General features: G+C 40.0%; 1 protein-coding gene and 1 non-coding gene across 2 annotated transcripts; both read left to right on the top strand.

Annotated features, from left to right (window-relative positions):
- Positions 1 to 13,321: 13,321 nt before the first annotated feature.
- TRNAK-UUU (transfer RNA lysine (anticodon UUU)) lies at positions 13,322 to 13,394 on the top strand. Its single transcript has one exon. It is a non-coding gene; the product is annotated as a tRNA-Lys (tRNA).
- A 20-nt stretch (positions 13,395 to 13,414) lies between these two features.
- On the top strand, positions 13,415 to 16,731 carry LOC114282841 (peptidyl-prolyl cis-trans isomerase FKBP17-1, chloroplastic). The gene is made up of 4 exons (XM_028225594.2): positions 13,415 to 13,743; positions 15,725 to 15,847; positions 16,145 to 16,261; positions 16,385 to 16,731. The coding sequence occupies exons 1-4, from the start codon at positions 13,453 to 13,455 to the stop codon at positions 16,505 to 16,507; spliced, it is 654 nt and encodes a 217-aa protein (XP_028081395.2). The 5' UTR covers positions 13,415 to 13,452; the 3' UTR covers positions 16,508 to 16,731.
- Positions 16,732 to 18,922: the final 2,191 nt, after the last annotated feature.

Raw genomic sequence — 18,922 nt, 5'->3', positions numbered from 1 at the left:
GTAAAAGGGTTTCATGTTCTAGATAAGTTTCTCTTATCTGATCTACTAGCATATTTCTTTCATCAATATCTAAATCTGGGTCTTTATATAATTTTCTCCAATAATTCAATATTTCAACAATATTTTCATATTCAATCCTATTATAGGTATTGGTTTGAAGTACCATAATATTTTCTGTACCATAAAATAGCCTAGGAATGTAACTATCTCCTGGACTATTCATTCCATCATTGTTTATGAAGGATATAGTTTCTAATTTTATCACCAAATTGTTTATTTGGTTTTTTGCATCTTTATTTAAGTCAATATTTATTATAGAACCCAAATTGTCTATTTTAGATTCTATAGACTCAACTTTGGTTTCTAAATAATTCTGATTTATTTTTTGATTTTTATCTAATTTAGAAAACCAAGAACACATAATATCAGTAATATTATTTAAAGTAGAACACACACTATTTATATTTGCAGACTCTTTAGTAATATGCAAACTATGGTCATATTTATTAGTAACAGTATTTTTTGTATTTCCAAAGCATATTATATCTTCAGGGTTAATTGTCATTATAGATTGTTATTGGTACCTAAGACCCTCCTAGTGTATTTATCCGGTGCCTAAAACCTCTCTTTATGATCTTAAAGACTTAATTATGGTCAGTAGCTAAAAGATCTTAATGAGTATATGGGTTTTGACATACACTAAGCATATAGGTTTTACAACAACTATAAATGAAACAAATAATTATGAAGATATAAAATACAAAGGATACACAATTAAAAATTTTGATTTTTTTTTTTTTTATAACATAAAGCACACCATACACACTTGTATATATCACAAATTTAGACGTAGAGAGAAATACTTACATAGCTTGATTTTGTTTTCAAAAGCTCTTCACCAAGCTTTGATACCACTTAAAACAACAAAAAAGGAAATGGGCTTTTTACTATTTTTATTATGGAATTATGATGGAGTCCCAACAAACTTTATGTTAATAGATAGATATATAATATATTTATTGGTTGTTATTTAAATGTTTGTATTAACAAAAATTTGGTTTGAATCAAATCAAAAACTGACAGTAAAAATCAATTTTCACAAATAGAAATTCAATCAGGCAATGTGGTTGGTGTCCTATGTCTTAACAATTTTAAGAACTTCTTTAGAGGTTGTAATGTGAAGAAACAAAGTATACACACTAGAATTGGTAATAAGGGCTGGTTTGGCATACACTATAAAAGTCAAAAAGTCAAAAAATTAACACTATTCACTAAAAAAATATTAAAAAAATATTTTTCACATATTAATACAAATAAAAAAAATACAATTAACAAGGTACTAACGTGATGGGCCCGTCAGTGACTGAGGGGGGAAAAAAATAGGGAGTAAAATATTCATTAAATTGGATGGTAGAGATGGGCCCGTGGGGGCCCACCATAGATCCCGTTTTGATAATCTGAACCGTTTAATATGTAAAACTCGTCTAGTACTATATGCCTGTAAAAAATTACGTCTATCGAATATCGCTAAATATATGATCAAATCAGTTTTGTATAAAAATGGATGGTGTTATAGTTAATAGTTAACAAAAAAAACTAACACGATCAGATAGCTATCGATATCCAATCAATGTGATTATTTACAAGCATATAGTACTCGACAAGTTCTACACATTCAACGGTTCCGATTAGTAAAATGGGACCCATGGTGGGCCCCCATGGACCGAATAGAACCGACCAATTTATGCCCAAAAAGTAGAGAATCAATCTATTCCAAAGTCCTCTGCCGCGCTGCCCTTTAGGCTGTCAGCCGTACAGCCTATTTGTCACTTTATTCCCCTATACACTTATTTATATAATTTTTTAATACACATTTTTTCATAAAAAGTCAAAAAGTTAACCCAAACATCCATATTTTTTTTCTCAATTTTTTAGTCCAAAAAGACAAAAAGTGTACTTATTTAGGACACCCCAAACAACCCCTAAAATTGAAACTTGTCACTCAGTTGCATTAATTAAACAACAAACACAATCTTTGTTACACAATCGACAAGTGTTAAAATGGTTACAAGAACTAACTGTTAATCTACTCCTAAATTAAGGTAGACTACTCCTAAATAAAAGACTCTAATGAGTTTGATGTTTTGTTGATTATTTCTCCTTGTATCTCCCTTGGTCTTTTATAAGCATATTTTCAAACGAAAACTACCCAAAGCAGTTCTTTAAAACAGTTATTCAATAAATGAAAAACCAATCCACAATTCCTTGAATCAATCCACATTCTTAGCATAAAGTAACACGTGCTCACCTTTTAACTTGTCACCAAGGAGTACCTTCCTATGTTCCACTTTTCTGTCCTTGGTGCTATGAGCCACTATGCTTTGAATCGCCTCCTTCAGTTTCCAAGCCACATGTTGTTCCAGAGCATGATGCTATGATCCATGCTGTCATTTTCCTCTCGCGTAAGCTTAGGAAGACTGCTAGCAATAATAATAATAATAATAATAAAACATAATTATGGCCATAGTAAATTTTTGAAGATGGTCATAATCTAAATCGACAAATCAAAATTGACAAGCCACAATCAATGAAGTTAGATTTGACCATAATTGACAAGTCACAATCAATTAAACGAGACTTGGTCGTAATCGATAAGTTATAATTGTTAGACAATCATTTTTTGGTGTCAACAGTTTGTTAGTACAAAATTTTGACTTTATATTTTCTATCGAATAAATTGTAATCTATCAAACACTCAAAAATTTCCCTCTATTTCACCATGCGTAGGTTGAATTTTTTTACCAAATTTCTATTTAAAAGGTTAGGGAGGAGGAACAAAGGTGTAGTATAAAAGGAAAGGGTCAAGACGAGAGCGATGGGAAAATGAGGGGGTGTAATAGGAAGAGAAGTTGTTTGGAGATTGTTTGCACTATAAATAATTTTATCGTTGATTATGGTCTATTGATTGTATAAATTATGACTAGATTTAATTTTTTTATTACTTATTGTACGGGGAGGAAATAATTCTCCTCGTATAATCCTGTTGACCAAGTCCACGCTCCTCCGTACGACGTCGCTTTGCCACCTGAAAACACAAACGTGAGCTAGCCGGCGGGTGTGTGCCGGAAACCTCTCCGATGCCTAAGTCAGAAAACTTGACAAATAGACAAAGCTCTAAGTTCTCAGAAAGATTGTGTTCAATTACCTCCTCCAAGGTGATGCTTGTGAGCTTTTATAAGTTTCATATGGCACAATCCTAATAGGACTTGTATTTCTCCATGTAGAGTCCTCCTAGGATTCATACTCTTAAGGATAATGCTTATCCTTTCACACCCTCCCCCACTGCTTAAACCAAGTGGGATGGTTTTCTCCATAGCCGAACTACCACACGGCCGAAATAACACTGGCTATGCTGAGCCCCAGAGAAGGCCGAACTATCCTTAGCTCGGTCTTCTCCTTTAACTCATTACTTCGGCTGCCCCTGTTCAACCTTGGTGTGCTTAGATCAAACTTCCAAGTAACAAGTTTTGACCGACCTAACCAGATTGTGTCACGACCGGACTAACTCTAAGACCGGCCCTACTCCGAGTTGTCTCTGGACCGGAGTAGCCTTACTCTTCCTTGGGCCGAAGCAACTATCTCTTCTTGAGCCGGAATAAACTCACCTCCTTGGGCCGAAGTAACTTTGTCTCCCCAAGGCCGGAGTAACCTTGCCCTCTAGGCCGGAGTATTCAGTACGGCCTTTTTACCTAGTCCTCTGCGTTTTGGGCCTCAAAACCCAACTCGAAGCTCGGCCCAATTTTCCCAAAAATTACCCTCTCAATTGCCCCTTAATTCCATCTGTGCAACATGATTGGGATTACCAGCCTTCTGGCCGAGCTAGAGTTTGTTACGCTTTTTCAGCCGAGCTAAAAAACCCTTTTAGCCTTTCCAGCCGAACTAAGTTTACCTCGGGTATCACTATGTCCGGTCAAAACGTCTCTTCAATCACAGCGACTGTAACGCTTCCCATTCCAGTGACACGTGGCAAACTCTGATAAGCTGTGACCAACTGTCATGCCGTCCTTCAGAATTTTTGTACTGTTCCCGCTTCTTTTTGCCGCCTTTTTCTCTCCCTTCTTTCACAAAACAACCTTTTTACTCTTCTGAATCATTTACCTGCATCTACCTTCTCTCTCTGTCTTCATCTTCTTTCTGTGCCTCTACTTCCATACTCAAGCTTGTGTTCTTGCTGCCACCCTCCAGTCTCCTTTCTCTCTTTTCTGGTAAGAAAATCTAATCATCTTGCTCTCTATGTTTTCGTATTTTACTTTCCATGCCTTGTATGTTTTTTGCAAACATCTTTCTCCATTTATCTGCTTTGCTTTTGTACTTTTTATGAAGAAACCAGAAGAACTCCATGCATGTATGAACTATTTTGTAGGAAAATAGTCTTAGATCCAAAATCACCTAGCAACCGGACTAGGATACTGTTTGTGTTATGTATGTAGATAGATTCAGAGAATGACCGAACTAGAACTTGTAGGAATGTCAGTAGTTTCTTCTGACCCACTCGAGCCAAGATAAGTTCACCGAACAAGCTTGCACTTACCGAACTAGGTACTTCGGTCTCCAACCGAGCTAAGACCTTGGGGCCAAGCCGGCTTTCTTAGTTCTGAAACCGAACTCGGAAAGCCGCCCCTAGGGGCTCAGCCGGAGTAACTTTCCTCATACCGCAACCGATTTAGGCCTTGGGACTAAACCAGCTTTCTTAGTTTTTTAGACCGAACTCAGAAAGCTGCCCCCAGACGTTAAACCGGTCTAGACTGCTCAAAACCGAACTAAGAAACCTTCTGATGAGCCGAGGTAGAACCAGCCCACTAAACCGAAGTAGGATTTGTATATCTTGCTTATAATTTGTAGCGCGGTCCAACGATCTGTGCTTAACCCCTTTGTTTTCTACTTTGCAGACTTAGGTTGCCCAGGCACTCCTGCGTGTGCTCAACCGAGCTACTGAGCCTAGTTTTTGTACCGAAATAATTTATTCATAAATTATACAACAAATGGGTAAGTATAGATATTTAGTCGAAACCCCTGGTGGCATGGCCGAATTTAGGCAAGATTACCAGATTCCTAATGATGTCCATCTGACGTTGGCCGAAAAAGATGCTACCCCCTGGAACAATGAAGGCTTCGTCCCCTTTACCCTTCAATCCATAATAGAAACCGGACTACGGTTTCCTGTCCAACCGCTAATCTGCGAATTTCTTAGACAGACTAGGTTATGCCCCACCCAACTATCCACCAATACATATCGTATTATAATGGGGATAGCCGCATTAAACCACCAAACCGGACTAAATCTTGGTCTGGCCGAGATCTTTCATCAATACTCTATTGGCTCAAAGAATGCTGGGTGGGTCTACTACCTTAGAATTCGCCGCCGTCGAGAGAAGATAATCAAACACACTCCGGATAAAGATCTTAATGATGATGATATCTTTTGGGTCTCTGGGAACTTTGAGGATTTTCAAGCTCAAATTCCTGGCCGACCTATAAATTGGAAAATGGGAGAGCCTGGTAATTTTACTTCGGTCTTCTGCTTTGTGTGTTATCTCGGTTGTTTAGTCTATTAGCCGAACTAACACTTCTCTCTTTTGTGCAGATTTCGCCCATCTCCATTCCTTGTATAGCTATCCCAACCTCGGAGTCTTGCGAGCCGCATTTCGGATTAAAGAAAGAGATTGGGCCAAGCTTCTAAATTTTGAGCCGACCTATCGCTACAGCGGTCGCCGAAAAGCAAGGGTGACTGACTTCCTTCTTGAAGAGGCACCGGAGCCGGACCCAACTTTGCCCGAGATAAGACTTGTCCCTCTAACCGCAGAAGAAGAGATGGCGAAAAGGAGCAGAGTCAGGGCCCTTCTCACCGAAACAGCTAGGCCCGAAGTGGCGCCTCCCAGCCAACCGCAGCCTGCTGTTGTCGCCCTTCCTTCCCAACAGCCATCCTCTTCCCGCCGAACCAAACGTGCCCGAACTTCCGAACCCGAACGAGTTTTGATTGATGAAGAAACTCCTATTCAGCCGAGCTTACCACCGAGCCCCCAACCGGAGTCTTCCGACCGAACCATCGGCTGCTGGGCACCGAAATTAACCTTCAACGACCGAGACATTCTAGACACAGACTCGGTCGTTGCTGAGAAAGACCACCTGTTGGCCATTAACCTGGCCAAGAGCGTGTGTCTGCCCAAAGACATGGAACATCACCAAAAACAGTTGACCACCGAGCTGAAGTCCATCCGGTCTGCTACTAAATCCATGATTCTGGTTAGTGACTTCGGTTGCTTTTCTGTTTATGTTTCTTTTTCTTTTTAACTCTTTCTTCGGTTAAAGGAAAGTTGTTTGCTTTGTCAGGCTATTCAGAAAAACCAAATCACCCACAGGAGAGTGCTAGAGCTGAGGAAAGTGACCAGGCAAGCAGCGGCAGAAGCAGAGGCGAAATCGGCCGAACTAGAGGAGGCCAGAAAGGAAATGGCCGAACTCCGAGGTGAGGTCGGTCGTTTGACCGGAATGGTTAGCTCGGCCGAGGCCGAAAAACAAAAGACTGCCATTGTGCTGAAGGACAAGTACTTGCGTGAGCTGGTAAAGCTTGAAAGAAAGAAAGACGCCGAAATGAAGGAGAAGGCGAAGGAGGCTGAGAAACAAGGTTTCAAGAGGGCAGAGGATGCTTACGCCCAACAATGCAATGCTGCCAAGGAGCTTTTCTTTAAGTGCGGCTGGAGGGGAGCCGTTGAGAAGCTCGGTCATGATCCTCAGACCGAGGTTTTCAACCCTCCAGCCTACTTTATACCGAACTCCCTGATGGAATATGCCACGGCCATGCAACAGCAGTTCCTTGAGGGCTCAGATGATGAAGACTCTGCCCCAGAGGATACTTCGGTTGTGAATGCAGATCAGGTAGTTCGGTCGGAGCCCATGGTGGAAGATCTGACTCTTGATCAACCAAGTGAAACCGTGGCTCCAGCCGAACCCATTCTTCCTTCTGAAAATGTTGTTGCGTCCGAAACCGGTCTTCGGGTTGACGCCGATGCTGCCTTCGATGCCGAAATAGATGAACTTTTCTCTTAATTTTGTACTCTTTTCTTTGTAACCGAACTAAGCCCCCTTGTAATGACTTCTCTTTTGAATGAAAATTTTACTTCTCTTATTCCGGTTATTGTGTGTATGCTTGCATTTGTAATGTCTTCTATTACTCCAAGTGTTATTTCGGTTTTTGGTTGGTTAAACTATACTTACCAGCCAACCACTCCTTAGCCGACATAATTACTTCGGCTGAGGAGTATTAAGTGTTGGTTTAATCCAGCCAACTACTCTTCAGCCTTACACTTACTTCGGCTGAAGAGTATTAAGTGTTGGTTTAATCCAGCCAACCACTCTTCAGCCTTACACTTACTTCGGCTGAAGAGTAACAAGAGTTGGTTTATTCCAGCCAACCACTCCTTAGTCATGCACTTACTTCGGCTAAGGAGTACAAAGTGTTGGTTTATTCCAGCCAACCACTCTTCAGCCTTACACTTACTTCGGCTGAAGAGTAACAAGAGTTGGTTTATTCCAGCCAACCACTCCTTAGTCATGCACTTACTTCGGCTAAGGAGTACAAAGTGTTGGTTTATTCCAGCCAACCACTCTTCAGCCATACACTTACTTCGGCTGAAGAGTAACAAGAGTTGGTTTATTCCAGCCAACCATTCTTCAGCCATACACTTACTTCGGCTGAAGAGTAACAAGGGTTGGTTTATTCCAGCCAACCACTCCTTAGTCATGCACTTACTTCGGCTAAGGAGTACAAAGTGTTGGTTTATTCCAGCCAACCACTCTTCAGCCTTACACTTACTTCGGCTGAAGAGTAACAAGTGTTGGTTTATTCCAGCCAACCACTCTTCAGCCTTACACTTACTTCGGCTGAAGAGTAACAAGTGTTGGTTTATTCCAGCCTACTATTGAAGTTAGTTTTTCCCAGCTAACTTCTAGTTTTTGGTTATTCCGACCAAATGTCCTGCAGCCTGGATCCTTATCCTGGGCTTAGGAAGGGTGTTGGTTTAATCCAGCCAACCTCTAAGGTAGTTTTTCCGGTTAACTTAGAATAAAGTTTGGTTATTCCGACCAAACGTCCTGCAACCTGGATCCTTATCCTGGGCTTAGGAGGGGTGTTGGTTTATTCCAGCCAACCTCTAAGTTAGTTTTTCCAGCTAACTTAGAATAAAGTTTGGTTATTTCGACCAAACGTCCTGCAGCCTGGATCCTTTATCCTGGGCTTAGGAGGGGTATTGGTTTAATCCAGCCAACCTCTAAGTTAGTTTTTCCAGCTAACTTAGAATAAAGTTTGGTTATTTCAACCAAACGTCCTGCAACCTGGATCCTTATCCTGGGCTTAGGAGGGGTGTTGGTTTATTCCAGCCAACCTCTAAGTTAGTTTTTCCAGCTAACTTAGAATAAAGTTTGGTTATTCCGACCAAACGTCCTGCAGCCTGGATCCTTTATCCTGGGCTTAGGAGGGATGTTGGTTTATTCCAGCCAACCTCTAAGTTAGTTTTTCCAGCTAACTTAGAGTAAAATGCTTGCTATGTACCTAATCTTCACTAAAGCTAACTTTTACAGAGAACAACTCATGCTGAAAAGAATCGCTTGTTTTATTGAAGAAAGAAAAAATTACACGTGCTAGAAAGAAAAAAACTAAAAGTAAAATAACTTGAGGTTGGCCGTGTTCCATGGCCTAGGGATTGCTTTGCCGTCCTTGTCTTGGCGGTATGCCCCTTTGTCTGTTAACCAAACCACTCTGTGAGGACCTTCTCAGTTTGGCCTTAACTTGCCATCTCCTGGTCCTCCACTGCTTTCCGGTCCGCCGCTTTGCCGACATCTGTGAATAGCTCATTACTCTCTGGTTCTTCCACCGAATGAACATATCCTTTGGCAGCGCGGCTGCCATTCGCCGTGACGAAGCATTGCTTTGACATGATCTGATCTCCATAGACTTCTTCAATTATGCCGGTGTTGTTGGGGAACCGCATTACTTGGTGGTAGGATGACGCTACTGATCGCATGGCATGCAGCCATGTTCTGCCCAAGATGATGTTGTAAGTGGAGGGGACCTTCAATACCCAGAACTCCACTTGTTTTGTCACGGTTCCTGCTCTGACTGGAAGAATGATTTTGCCGACGGGCCATTCTGGCATGGAGTTGAACCCAATTAGGGGAGATACGGCAGGTGCCAAGTCTTTGTCTTGCAGCTTCAATTGCTTGAATGTCTCGTAGTACATGATTTCACATGAACTACCCTGGTCAATCAGAATCCGCTTGACGTCAAAATCCTTGACTCGGAGAGTGACGACCAGGGCATCATTGTGGGGGCAGTAAATTCGTTCCAAGTCTTTGTCGGAAAAAGTCATGACGTTTGTTGCCTCCGTCTTCCCTTTCTTGATGGCTGGTTGGGCACTTAGTACTTCTCTAAAGTGTTCTGCCTTTTTGATCGATCCCCTGAGCTCGCATACACGCTCAGGTTCAAAGACTCCATGTATGACATTGATGACGCCTTGAGGCGGGGCGTCTATTGGCATTCCATTGGGGTGGTTATTATGGTCCTGGGGGGCTGGCTGCGTCCCTCCTTCAATGTACTTATCCAAGTGTCCTGCTGCCACCAATTCTTCCAAGTGCTGTCTCAGTGGCGTGCAATTCTCAGTTCGGTGCCCCTTTTCTTGGTGGAAGGTGCACCGTGATCTGTCGTCGTAGTCTTTCTGGGCTTCTCCTAGCTTGGCTGGCCACTTGACGAAAGGCTCATCTCTTATTTCGCTCAGAATCCGATATATTGGTTTCTTGAACACCGTTGTTATGGCAGTGCGGATTCTCAACCATTTTTTATCTGGGTCTTCTCCGTTATCTCGTCTACCACGTCCGTTCTTGTTATTTCGGTCAACCGTGTTGACCTTGGCAGGGGTTTTCTTTTCTGGTGCTGCGGTCGTACTTGATTTTGCTTTAGCACGCGCGCCATCCTCTTCTACCCTGATGTGCTGATGCACTCTTTCCATCAGGGCCTCCATGGTGAGGGGTGGCGTCATGGTGATCGAGTCCCTTAGTCGATTCCCTACTGGTAGGCCTCTTTTATACTGCGCAATGGCTAGATTGGTGGGGCAGTCTCCAATCTGGTTGAATGTCTCCCAGTAGCGACTGTTGTAAGATCTGAGGGTCTCTTTTTCACCCATGTCGATGGAGAGTAACTGGTCTATCTCCACCGGTGTTTTAGTATTTGTCCGAAACCTTGTTACGAACGCTTCTGCCAATTGGGCCCAGGAGGCTATGCTGCCCTCTGGGAGTTTTTCAAACCAAGTCAAGCCTAGGTCGCCCAGACTTGATGGGAAGAGTATGCACATTAAGGCCTCGTTTCGCCTGTACACAGCCATGACTTGGCGAAAGTGGCTCAAGTGTGAATACGGGTCCGTCTTCCCTTCATATGTATTGAATTTCGGCTGAAGGAAGCCTGATGGTAGGGGTGCGTTTTCGATTGCTGGGACAAACGGCGAAGTCTGTAGTCTTGCTAATGCCTTGTCCGTTGGTTCGTAGGCCGGTCGTGGTATTGGCATTCCAACCTCGACGCTTCCATGCGTCCGAGGAGCCAACCGTTGTAAGGCCGAAACTCGGTGTGGATCTCTTGCCCTGGCATCCTCCTTGCATCGTGCTTTTTCTTCTAGCACGGTTCGTAAGTCGGATGACCTGGGCAGCTCTGTTTGTCTGGATCTGGTTTGGTGTGAATGTGAAGGCCAATACGTGCTTCCTTCAGTGTATGACCTTTCGGATCTCGTCCTCTCAGACCTGGAGTGACGAGTCCTTGAAGATAAGGAGTGAGTGTCGTCTGTCCTGAGGCTTCTGCTCTCTCCTTGGGAGGGTGTAGTATTCCTACTACGATTCTCTGAGTGGCGAGGGGGCGTCTTGTGCTTGCGCCCCTCTCCTGTCGCCACCTCTTTAGTCTTCATCTGGCGTTTCAAAGCCTCCATGTCCGCCGCCATCCTTCGAATTAGTTCATCTTGTTCCTTTACGCAATCTTCCAGCGCTTGAGGATCAATCCTCCTCCTTTGCCTGTCGGGACTTTGAGAGTGACGAGGGCTGCCATTCCGCCTTCCCCTGCCGCTCCTCCTGGAATTATGTTGTTGGGGCTCCAAGTCCGCCATGGGAGGGACAGCAGGTAATCCTTCACGCCTTGCGCCCCCTTCTGGAGTTAGTCCGTCGACGGCGGACTGCGGCAAGTCTTCGATGTGTGCCATTGAATGAGAAAAGGAGAAGCTTAGTCAAGAGGTTTTTTGTTCTTGTCTGTTCTTCCCACAGACGGCGCCAATTGTACGGGGAGGAAATAATTCTCCTCGTATAATCCTGTTGACCAAGTCCACGCTCCTCCGTACGACGTCGCTTTGCCACCTGAAAACACAAACGTGAGCTAGCCGGCGGGTGTGTGCCGGAAACCTCTCCGATGCCTAAGTCAGAAAACTTGACAAATAGACAAAGCTCTAAGTTCTCAGAAAGATTGTGTTCAATTACCTCCTCCAAGGTGATGCTTGTGAGCTTTTATAAGTTTCATATGGCACAATCCTAGTAGGACTTGTATTTCTCCATGTAGAGTCCTCCTAGGATTCATACTCTTAAGGATAATGCTTATCCTTTCACACCCTCCCCCACTGCTTAAACCAAGTGGGATGGTTTTCTCCATAGCCGAACTACCACACGGCCGAAATAACACTGGCTATGCTGAGCCCCAGAGAAGGCCGAACTATCCTTAGCTCGGTCTTCTCCTTTAACTCATTACTTCGGCTGCCCCTGTTCAACCTTGGTGTGCTTAGATCAAACTTCCAAGTAACAAGTTTTGACCGACCTAACCAGATTGTGTCACGACCAGACTAACTCTAAGACCGGCCCTACTCCGAGTTGTCTCTGGACCGGAGTAGCCTTACTCTTCCTTGGGCCGAAGCAACTATCTCTTCTTGAGCCGGAATAAACTCACCTCCTTGGGCCGAAGTAACTTTGTCTCCCCAAGGCCGGAGTAACCTTGCCCTCTAGGCCGGAGTATTCAGTACGGCCTTTTTACCTAGTCCTCTGCGTTTTGGGCCTCAAAACCCAACTCGAAGCTCGGCCCAATTTTCCCAAAAATTACCCTCTCACTTATTATTATTATGCAATAAAATATTAAAAATTAAGATAAGTTATGAAAATTTAATGGAAAACAAGTGACAATGTAAAAAGATGAAATTTATGAGTAGTTATTTGGTTGCAAGGTGGTTAATACTATATTTTTTTAGAAATTGTCATTTATGACTATATTGTAATGATCTTCAACAAATCAAATACATGCCTTGATTTTTATTTATTTTCTACCACAGGGGTAGATACTATATAGATATAAGTAGTTTTAATGCACTTTACCTGTAATTTGATTATTTATTTAATCATTTTACTTGATCATCTTATTTTCTCTTTCTTTTATATTTTATGTTTTTATTGTCATTATTTTTATTTCAAGGAAGTTATTGAATCTTTTAAAGTATAGAATTTCAACACAATTGTTTAATCATTATGTTCTTTAGTAAAATTTATGCTAAGACTCTGTCGATCTAAACTTAATGAAAATTTTACTGGCAGAAATATATGTAAGATGAACAATTGCAATACATGGGAGCTGGTGGTTGGAGAAAAGAGAAAAAGAAGATGATGAGTAACTGTGCTCGGTGATAGTGAGTGTAGTGTGAAGAGAAGAGCGATGATGGTGATAGTATGTGACAGTGTAAATAGCTAAAAGGGAAGATGTAATAAGAGAAGTTGACAAAAGACAGATTTTGAGTAGTACTCGTTAACAGAAATGTTAGTGCCGCATAAGATGTTAAGAAAATAAATACAAAAAAATTTATGTTGCCATTTGGTAATTGACTTTTTAAATTGATTTTTTAGCTATTTTAGTTCCGGTTAAAAAATTTGTTTGGATTGACTTTTTAGGTCTTTTTTATTTTTGTGAGAGAAAAAGTGAAATGATTATAGTTTAGACCTAACATTTTATCTTACTAACTTTTTAACTTATTTTACCTTTTAGTAACTAATTTAGCAAAAGAGTCCATTGCCAAACAAAATCTATTTATATATTTTTTATAAAAAGGTATGGCATACGTTAAAATTATAGGAAATAACCCAACCCCTCCTCCACATTAACTTGTAAAAAAATAAACCAAAAAAAATGTAAAAGGTATAATTCGGTTTTTATATTAATAATTTTGTTTTTATATTAATTAGTTTTGGTACAATTGTAAAATATATAGCCGTCTTAGCTCAGCCGGTAGAGCGCGTGGCTTTTAACCACGTGGTCGTGGGTTCGATTCCCACAGACGGCGATTTTTTATATACATATTTCAGTTCAGGCCAAACGTGGCATAAGAAGGATTATAGAAGATGAAGGGTCAGTACTGCTCGACAGTCTCGTCTTTCTCTATCCTCCTTTCTCCTCCATTGAAGGTCTCTGCAACTTCAAGTTCTTCACCAAAATCAAAATCATCATCATCACTGAAAAGAAGAGCTATATCTCTGTCGGCAATCTCAACGGCCTTGTCTGTTTTGATTATACCCAATTCCAAATCAAGTTGTTGGTCGAAACCTGAGTTCTTGGAGCTCCAAAATCCAGCCGGAGTCAAGGCTTTGGATTTTCGCATTGGTGATGGTGACCTCCCCTTCGATGGCGACCAGGTGCGTACATAATGGGTATTCTAGTTATACATTTTTAGAGGTCGGATTGAATGGTTTTTGGATTGATGATCAAGATCCTAATTAAATTTTGCCTATCTTTATGCTATGATATATCTATCTATACTATTATATATGTGAGCACATGACTTGGTGTCTAATAGTGTGGTAGCTTCTCCTTCTGCCACGTGACAAATTTTTCTATCCTAAAATAAAAAAATGTTATTCAAAGGCATGAGTAAGATTTGAACCCAAGACCTTGAGTTTCATTAAGAACACTCTTACCATTTAGACAATATACATATTATTGCATTAATTTCATTATTATTTGTTTTTATGCTTATTTATCTGAATTGCACATGCATCGCATGTGCCACACCACTAGTACTATTATATATGTGAGCACATGACTTGGTGTCTAATAGTGTGGTAGCTTCTCCTTAGCTTCTCCTTCTGCCACGTGGCAAATTTTTCTATCCTAAAATAAAAAAATGTTATTCAAAGGCATGAGTAAGATTTGAACCCAAGACCTTGGGTTTCATTAAGAACACTCTTACCATTTAGACAATATACATATTATAGCATTAATTTCTTTATTATTTGTTTTTATGCTTATTTATCTGAATTGCACATGCATCGCATGTGCCACACCACTAGTATATATATATATATACACATTACAAACCAATATGATCGTGGGTGGTTGGGCTTCAAAATAAATTTTTTAAATTTGGTCGGGCATATGTATAATATGATTCCCAACAATAATCATTTCAACTTATGTACAAGTTACTGTGTTGATCCTTTGGTTTTACTCATTGAATCTGTTCATTTTAAATCTCAATTACACTTTTTTTTTTCCCTTTCATTTGGCAGTAGATTTTACTCTTTTAATTTGATCTTATTGCTTATTGCTTTGGTGCTTGTTTATGATATTTTTATAATATTGTTTCTTGGTTTTTGGGTTTACAGCTCTGACCATATGATTGGGGTCTTCCAACTTAAAACCCAAGACGTAATTTATTTATTTTCATGTGAAGTTTTTAGAAATGGGTTTTAATTTTCCGAGGGAAAGAAGTGAAAACAACTTTGCTGTGTTATCTTAAATCACAAGAGATGGAGATAAAACTCAAGATGGTTCAAGGTTGATATGAAGAGTTTTGGTGTTAACTACCAAAATTTTGATCCAAGTTATTTCTGTGATAATCTCAAGTTTGAATCTTGTGGGATAAATCTCAGCCGTGTTCTTGAAATTCATATATTTCCACTTGTCCTTGTGTAATTGAACTTTGCCATCTTATTTAGACAAAATGTGTGTAGCTGCCGCACCGGACTATCCATATCCTTCCTAGTGCTTTCTCCATAAGCCGTACAACCCACCCATTGTTGTTGGTGAGAGAGAGCATATTAGACTAGATGATCACCTTCCTCTCGACAGTGCCTGAACAACTGCCTGACCTTCTAGTCCTCTGCTTGGAGCAGCCCTGTATCTAACAGGACATACACTATACTTTAGGTTTTTGCTACATTGTTCATAAAAAGTTGGGACATTCGATGAGATATTGAGGACTGGGGGGTTGGGACCATTTGTACAACACCTGGTGCACATATTATACGATTGGGTTCAATTGTAACTTGATTTGAAGTTTAGGGGATTAACTGAGACAATTAAAAAAAAGGTCAGGGTAAAGTGAGACTAGGTGTAAAATATTGGGGTACAAAAGTGTAATTGGGTTCAATTGTAACTTGATTTGAAGTTTAGGGGATTGACTGAGACAATTAAAAAAAATGTCAGGGTAAAGTGAGACTAGGTGTAAAGTATTGGGGTACAAAAGTGTAATTTGCCTGGTGCACAAATTTTACATGCTTAAACAGTGTTTATTTAGGATCTATAATGGGCCCTTTGCAACCATTTCAGTGGGATTACATGAAATGTTTTCAATCAATCCTAATAAACTAATTCCTTACCATTTTGATTGTAAAGGTGGCAATTCATTACTACGGAAGGTTGGCAGCAAAACGAGGATGGCGCTTTGATTCAACATACAATCACAAAGGTGAAACTGGAGAATCAATTCCATTTGTCTTCATCCTTGGATCAGGCAAAGTGAGTCCTAAAGGCAGTTCCAATATATATCTTATATTCTCTGGCTTATATTGTTATTTTGGTTAAGAAAAAAATACTTCAAATTCAACTGTAAGACATGAAACACTTATTTTTTGGGACAAAACAAGAGCCTAGACAGCTGAGTCCAACTATTGACAAAATATATAATGGTTACTACAGACTTGACCCACAAAATATGAAATTCTTGACACAGCCTTGAGTTTGAATGAGCAGACATAAAAGCTAACTATTGAACATATTGAGGAACACATAATGTTTAATGTCTGAATGTTGCAGGTTATATCAGGGATTGAAGCAGCAGTAAGATCAATGAAAGTAGGTGGCATACGTCGAGTCATAATCCCACCATCCCAAGGATATCAAAATACATCTCAAGAGCCCATACCACCTAATGTAAACTCTAGTATTTATATAATTGACTTTGTTCTTGTAATTTGTTCTTGGTACTAGTGTTATATCTAATTTATATAAATATTAAGGATAAAGAATCACTTATGAAAGGGTGTACTTCTACAGTTTTTCGATAGGCAAAGGCTGTTTACTACGATTTTCAATCCAACACGTCTTGCCAATGGAGAAGGCTCAACATTGGGGACTCTTATATTTGATATTGAGTTGGTCAGCCTCAGACATCGGTGAAAACTTTCTTTACTCTGCAAACGATTTCTCATGTCTACCATAAAGCTACGCTCAGACAGCTTCTTGGTGCCTCTTGCAACATCGCCTACCAACATTTCTCTTCCATCTTTTGGAGTATATAGTAGCTTTTTGTTATCAAAACTTGTTTATTCTTATTAACGGATATTTTTTACTAATTGATTGCAAATATTTTTGGCCAATATACAGATGATGCATTGCAGTTACACTCTTTCAAAGTTCAAAGTTCAAAGTTCAAAGTTCAAAGTTCAAAGTTTGTGAGTCATTATTATTGCAGGCTTGGATTGATTCCCCTTTTTATGTCAAACTTCTTGTTGCTACTACTGAAATTGATCATGATGGGTTGATAGTGATGATAATAGCATGTAATATTACAGTCTGATGATATTTCATGAGCAATAAGAAGGGGAAAACAGGCAGTTCAAAAAGAATTATGCATTTAAAACAATCAAATCCAAATCCGCTTATTAATAACGGATTAAAATAAGTTGAGTTGAATTGGATACAAATTGGATAAATGAACCTGACCAACCCTTGTACTTCATTGATTTTATTCCCAAATAGATGGTGATGTTGGTGGCGATAGGTGGAGGTAGGGCCGGGGCCAGGGCGTGGTAGTGGAGGTGGAGTGGTTGTGGAGTTTTGGTGTGGTCGAGGAGGTGGTGCTTGTCTAAACTAGTATCCCCATATCTAACTCATTTAAACATAATTTTATTTGGGTTTGCAATATACAATTCATTTATTCATTTGGACACTTTAAATGGGTATAATTGAATGGGTTGCAGTTTTAGGTTGAGTTTGCCACCTCTATGAGCAATGTTGTCCTCCATTTTCTCCTTGATAATCTCTATTGAAAGGAAGGAATTCACAAGTCTCCATTAAGGGAGGTGATGCAAAATGCAATGGAAAACCAATATAATGTTGGAGTTTATTGTATTTTTCTTAAATCTCAAGAGGTCATGCAATTCACTTTTGCAAATTCAAGGGTAGTGTAGTTTGCACAAATCATGATAACCTGGCAGAGATCCAAACTGTGAAACTAAACCCGCTTAAATTGTAATACAAAAAAATTTGAGCCACACTATAAAAATTTGAGCTCAAGAATGTATAAACTAGACTCTTCTTTAATTTACACAACCACTTTGTGCGATTAGCACTTTCCACTTGACTACTGAGCGCAATTTGTGTACGAGATCCGCACTAAGTTGATAACGTTCTTCTTTGTGATGTAAAGATGAGCCAAGTGATCTATCTTCTGCAAAACAAAGCACTGTTAATACTATCCAGCTGGAGGACGCTCCGAGACTTAACAAAGATTTTTTTCCAAGGGAAAGAGAGTAGAGAGTTCTTGTGGGTGTGTATTGCGTACCTTAGGTTATGAGGTTGGGGCCTCTGACCAGCCATGTGGCGCAAGTTGGTAAGACCTAGTGGAAGCATTGGCAACCTGGCTGACCTGGGCCCGAGGCTTATTCTTCGGCTCATTTTTCCTCCCTCAACTGGTAAGACAAAATAATTGCTCGCTTGTAATTTGGCAACATTATATCTGCATAATCATATATATGGAAAGAAACCATAATATTTCCACTGTGAGAAACTTTAGCAGATCACTTCTGACTCCAGGAGTGTGCTTTTTTCCAGTTAGAAATCGAAGAAATTTGGATTTCAGAACTTTTATCGATTGACATTATATGTGTGTTTTGATTTTTTATGCACATCAAAATATGAATTACTCAACAGTAAATGAACTTAATTTGAGAATTGAGAAATTCATATTGTTTGTTGCAATTTAAAACTCACCTTTAAGATTATCCTTCAGCTCATTGAGCAACCGAGCAGAGCATTATTGTATGCATTTAGTGACTGCATGTATGCATTTTCCCATTAAATCTGCTCTTATGCTCTCACTCAACCGACCCCTGTAGATGCCCAAAATTAGAATCAGAAGAAAACCATTAAAACATATATACATGCAGTGGCGCAGCCAGGAATTCAACAACATATTAATCACAACATTGAATATCTTTTTTATAATAAGCAACAAGATATTATTAAACTTGAACATTCTTTTATTTATTTCTATTTTTTTGAAATGCTAGCAAGTCCCCCTTGATCATTGTTTAATATTGTAATTAGGGTGAAAAGTGCTAGAAAATTTTATATAGACTGTCCTCCCTGAATTGCAGAGTGGTCATAACATAAGCCATCAAAGAGACCCCCAAATCTTTCACAACTCAAAAGTCAAAAAACTACTTTCTGGAAGAAAAATCAGTGATTTGTATCAAGAAATCAAAATTAAAACCCATAGCATCCCATAGGTACACAAATTAAACATAATTCAAGGCACATGGGCCCTTATCATCCACAAGCCATGATATGAAATAATTACAAATCAACCTC

Source organism: Camellia sinensis, chromosome 1, assembly GCF_055761805.1.
Source record: "Camellia sinensis isolate YWXY chromosome 1, ASM5576180v1, whole genome shotgun sequence".
Lineage (NCBI taxonomy): Eukaryota > Viridiplantae > Streptophyta > Magnoliopsida > Ericales > Theaceae > Camellia > Camellia sinensis.
The sequence above is the reverse complement of the archived record's forward strand: the minus strand, read 5'-3'. Positions and strand labels throughout refer to the sequence as shown.

Bases quoted from the DNA above. Each gene is read 5' to 3' on its own strand.
- LOC114282841 (XM_028225594.2), top strand. From the start codon at position 13,453: ATGAAGGGTCAGTACTGCTCGACAGTCTCGTCTTTCTCTATCCTCCTT. The intron at 15,848-16,144 runs GTGAGTCCTAAA...TGAATGTTGCAG, and splicing joins TCATCCTTGGATCAGGCAAA to GTTATATCAGGGATTGAAGC. The intron at 16,262-16,384 runs GTAAACTCTAGT...GTACTTCTACAG, and splicing joins AAGAGCCCATACCACCTAAT to TTTTTCGATAGGCAAAGGCT.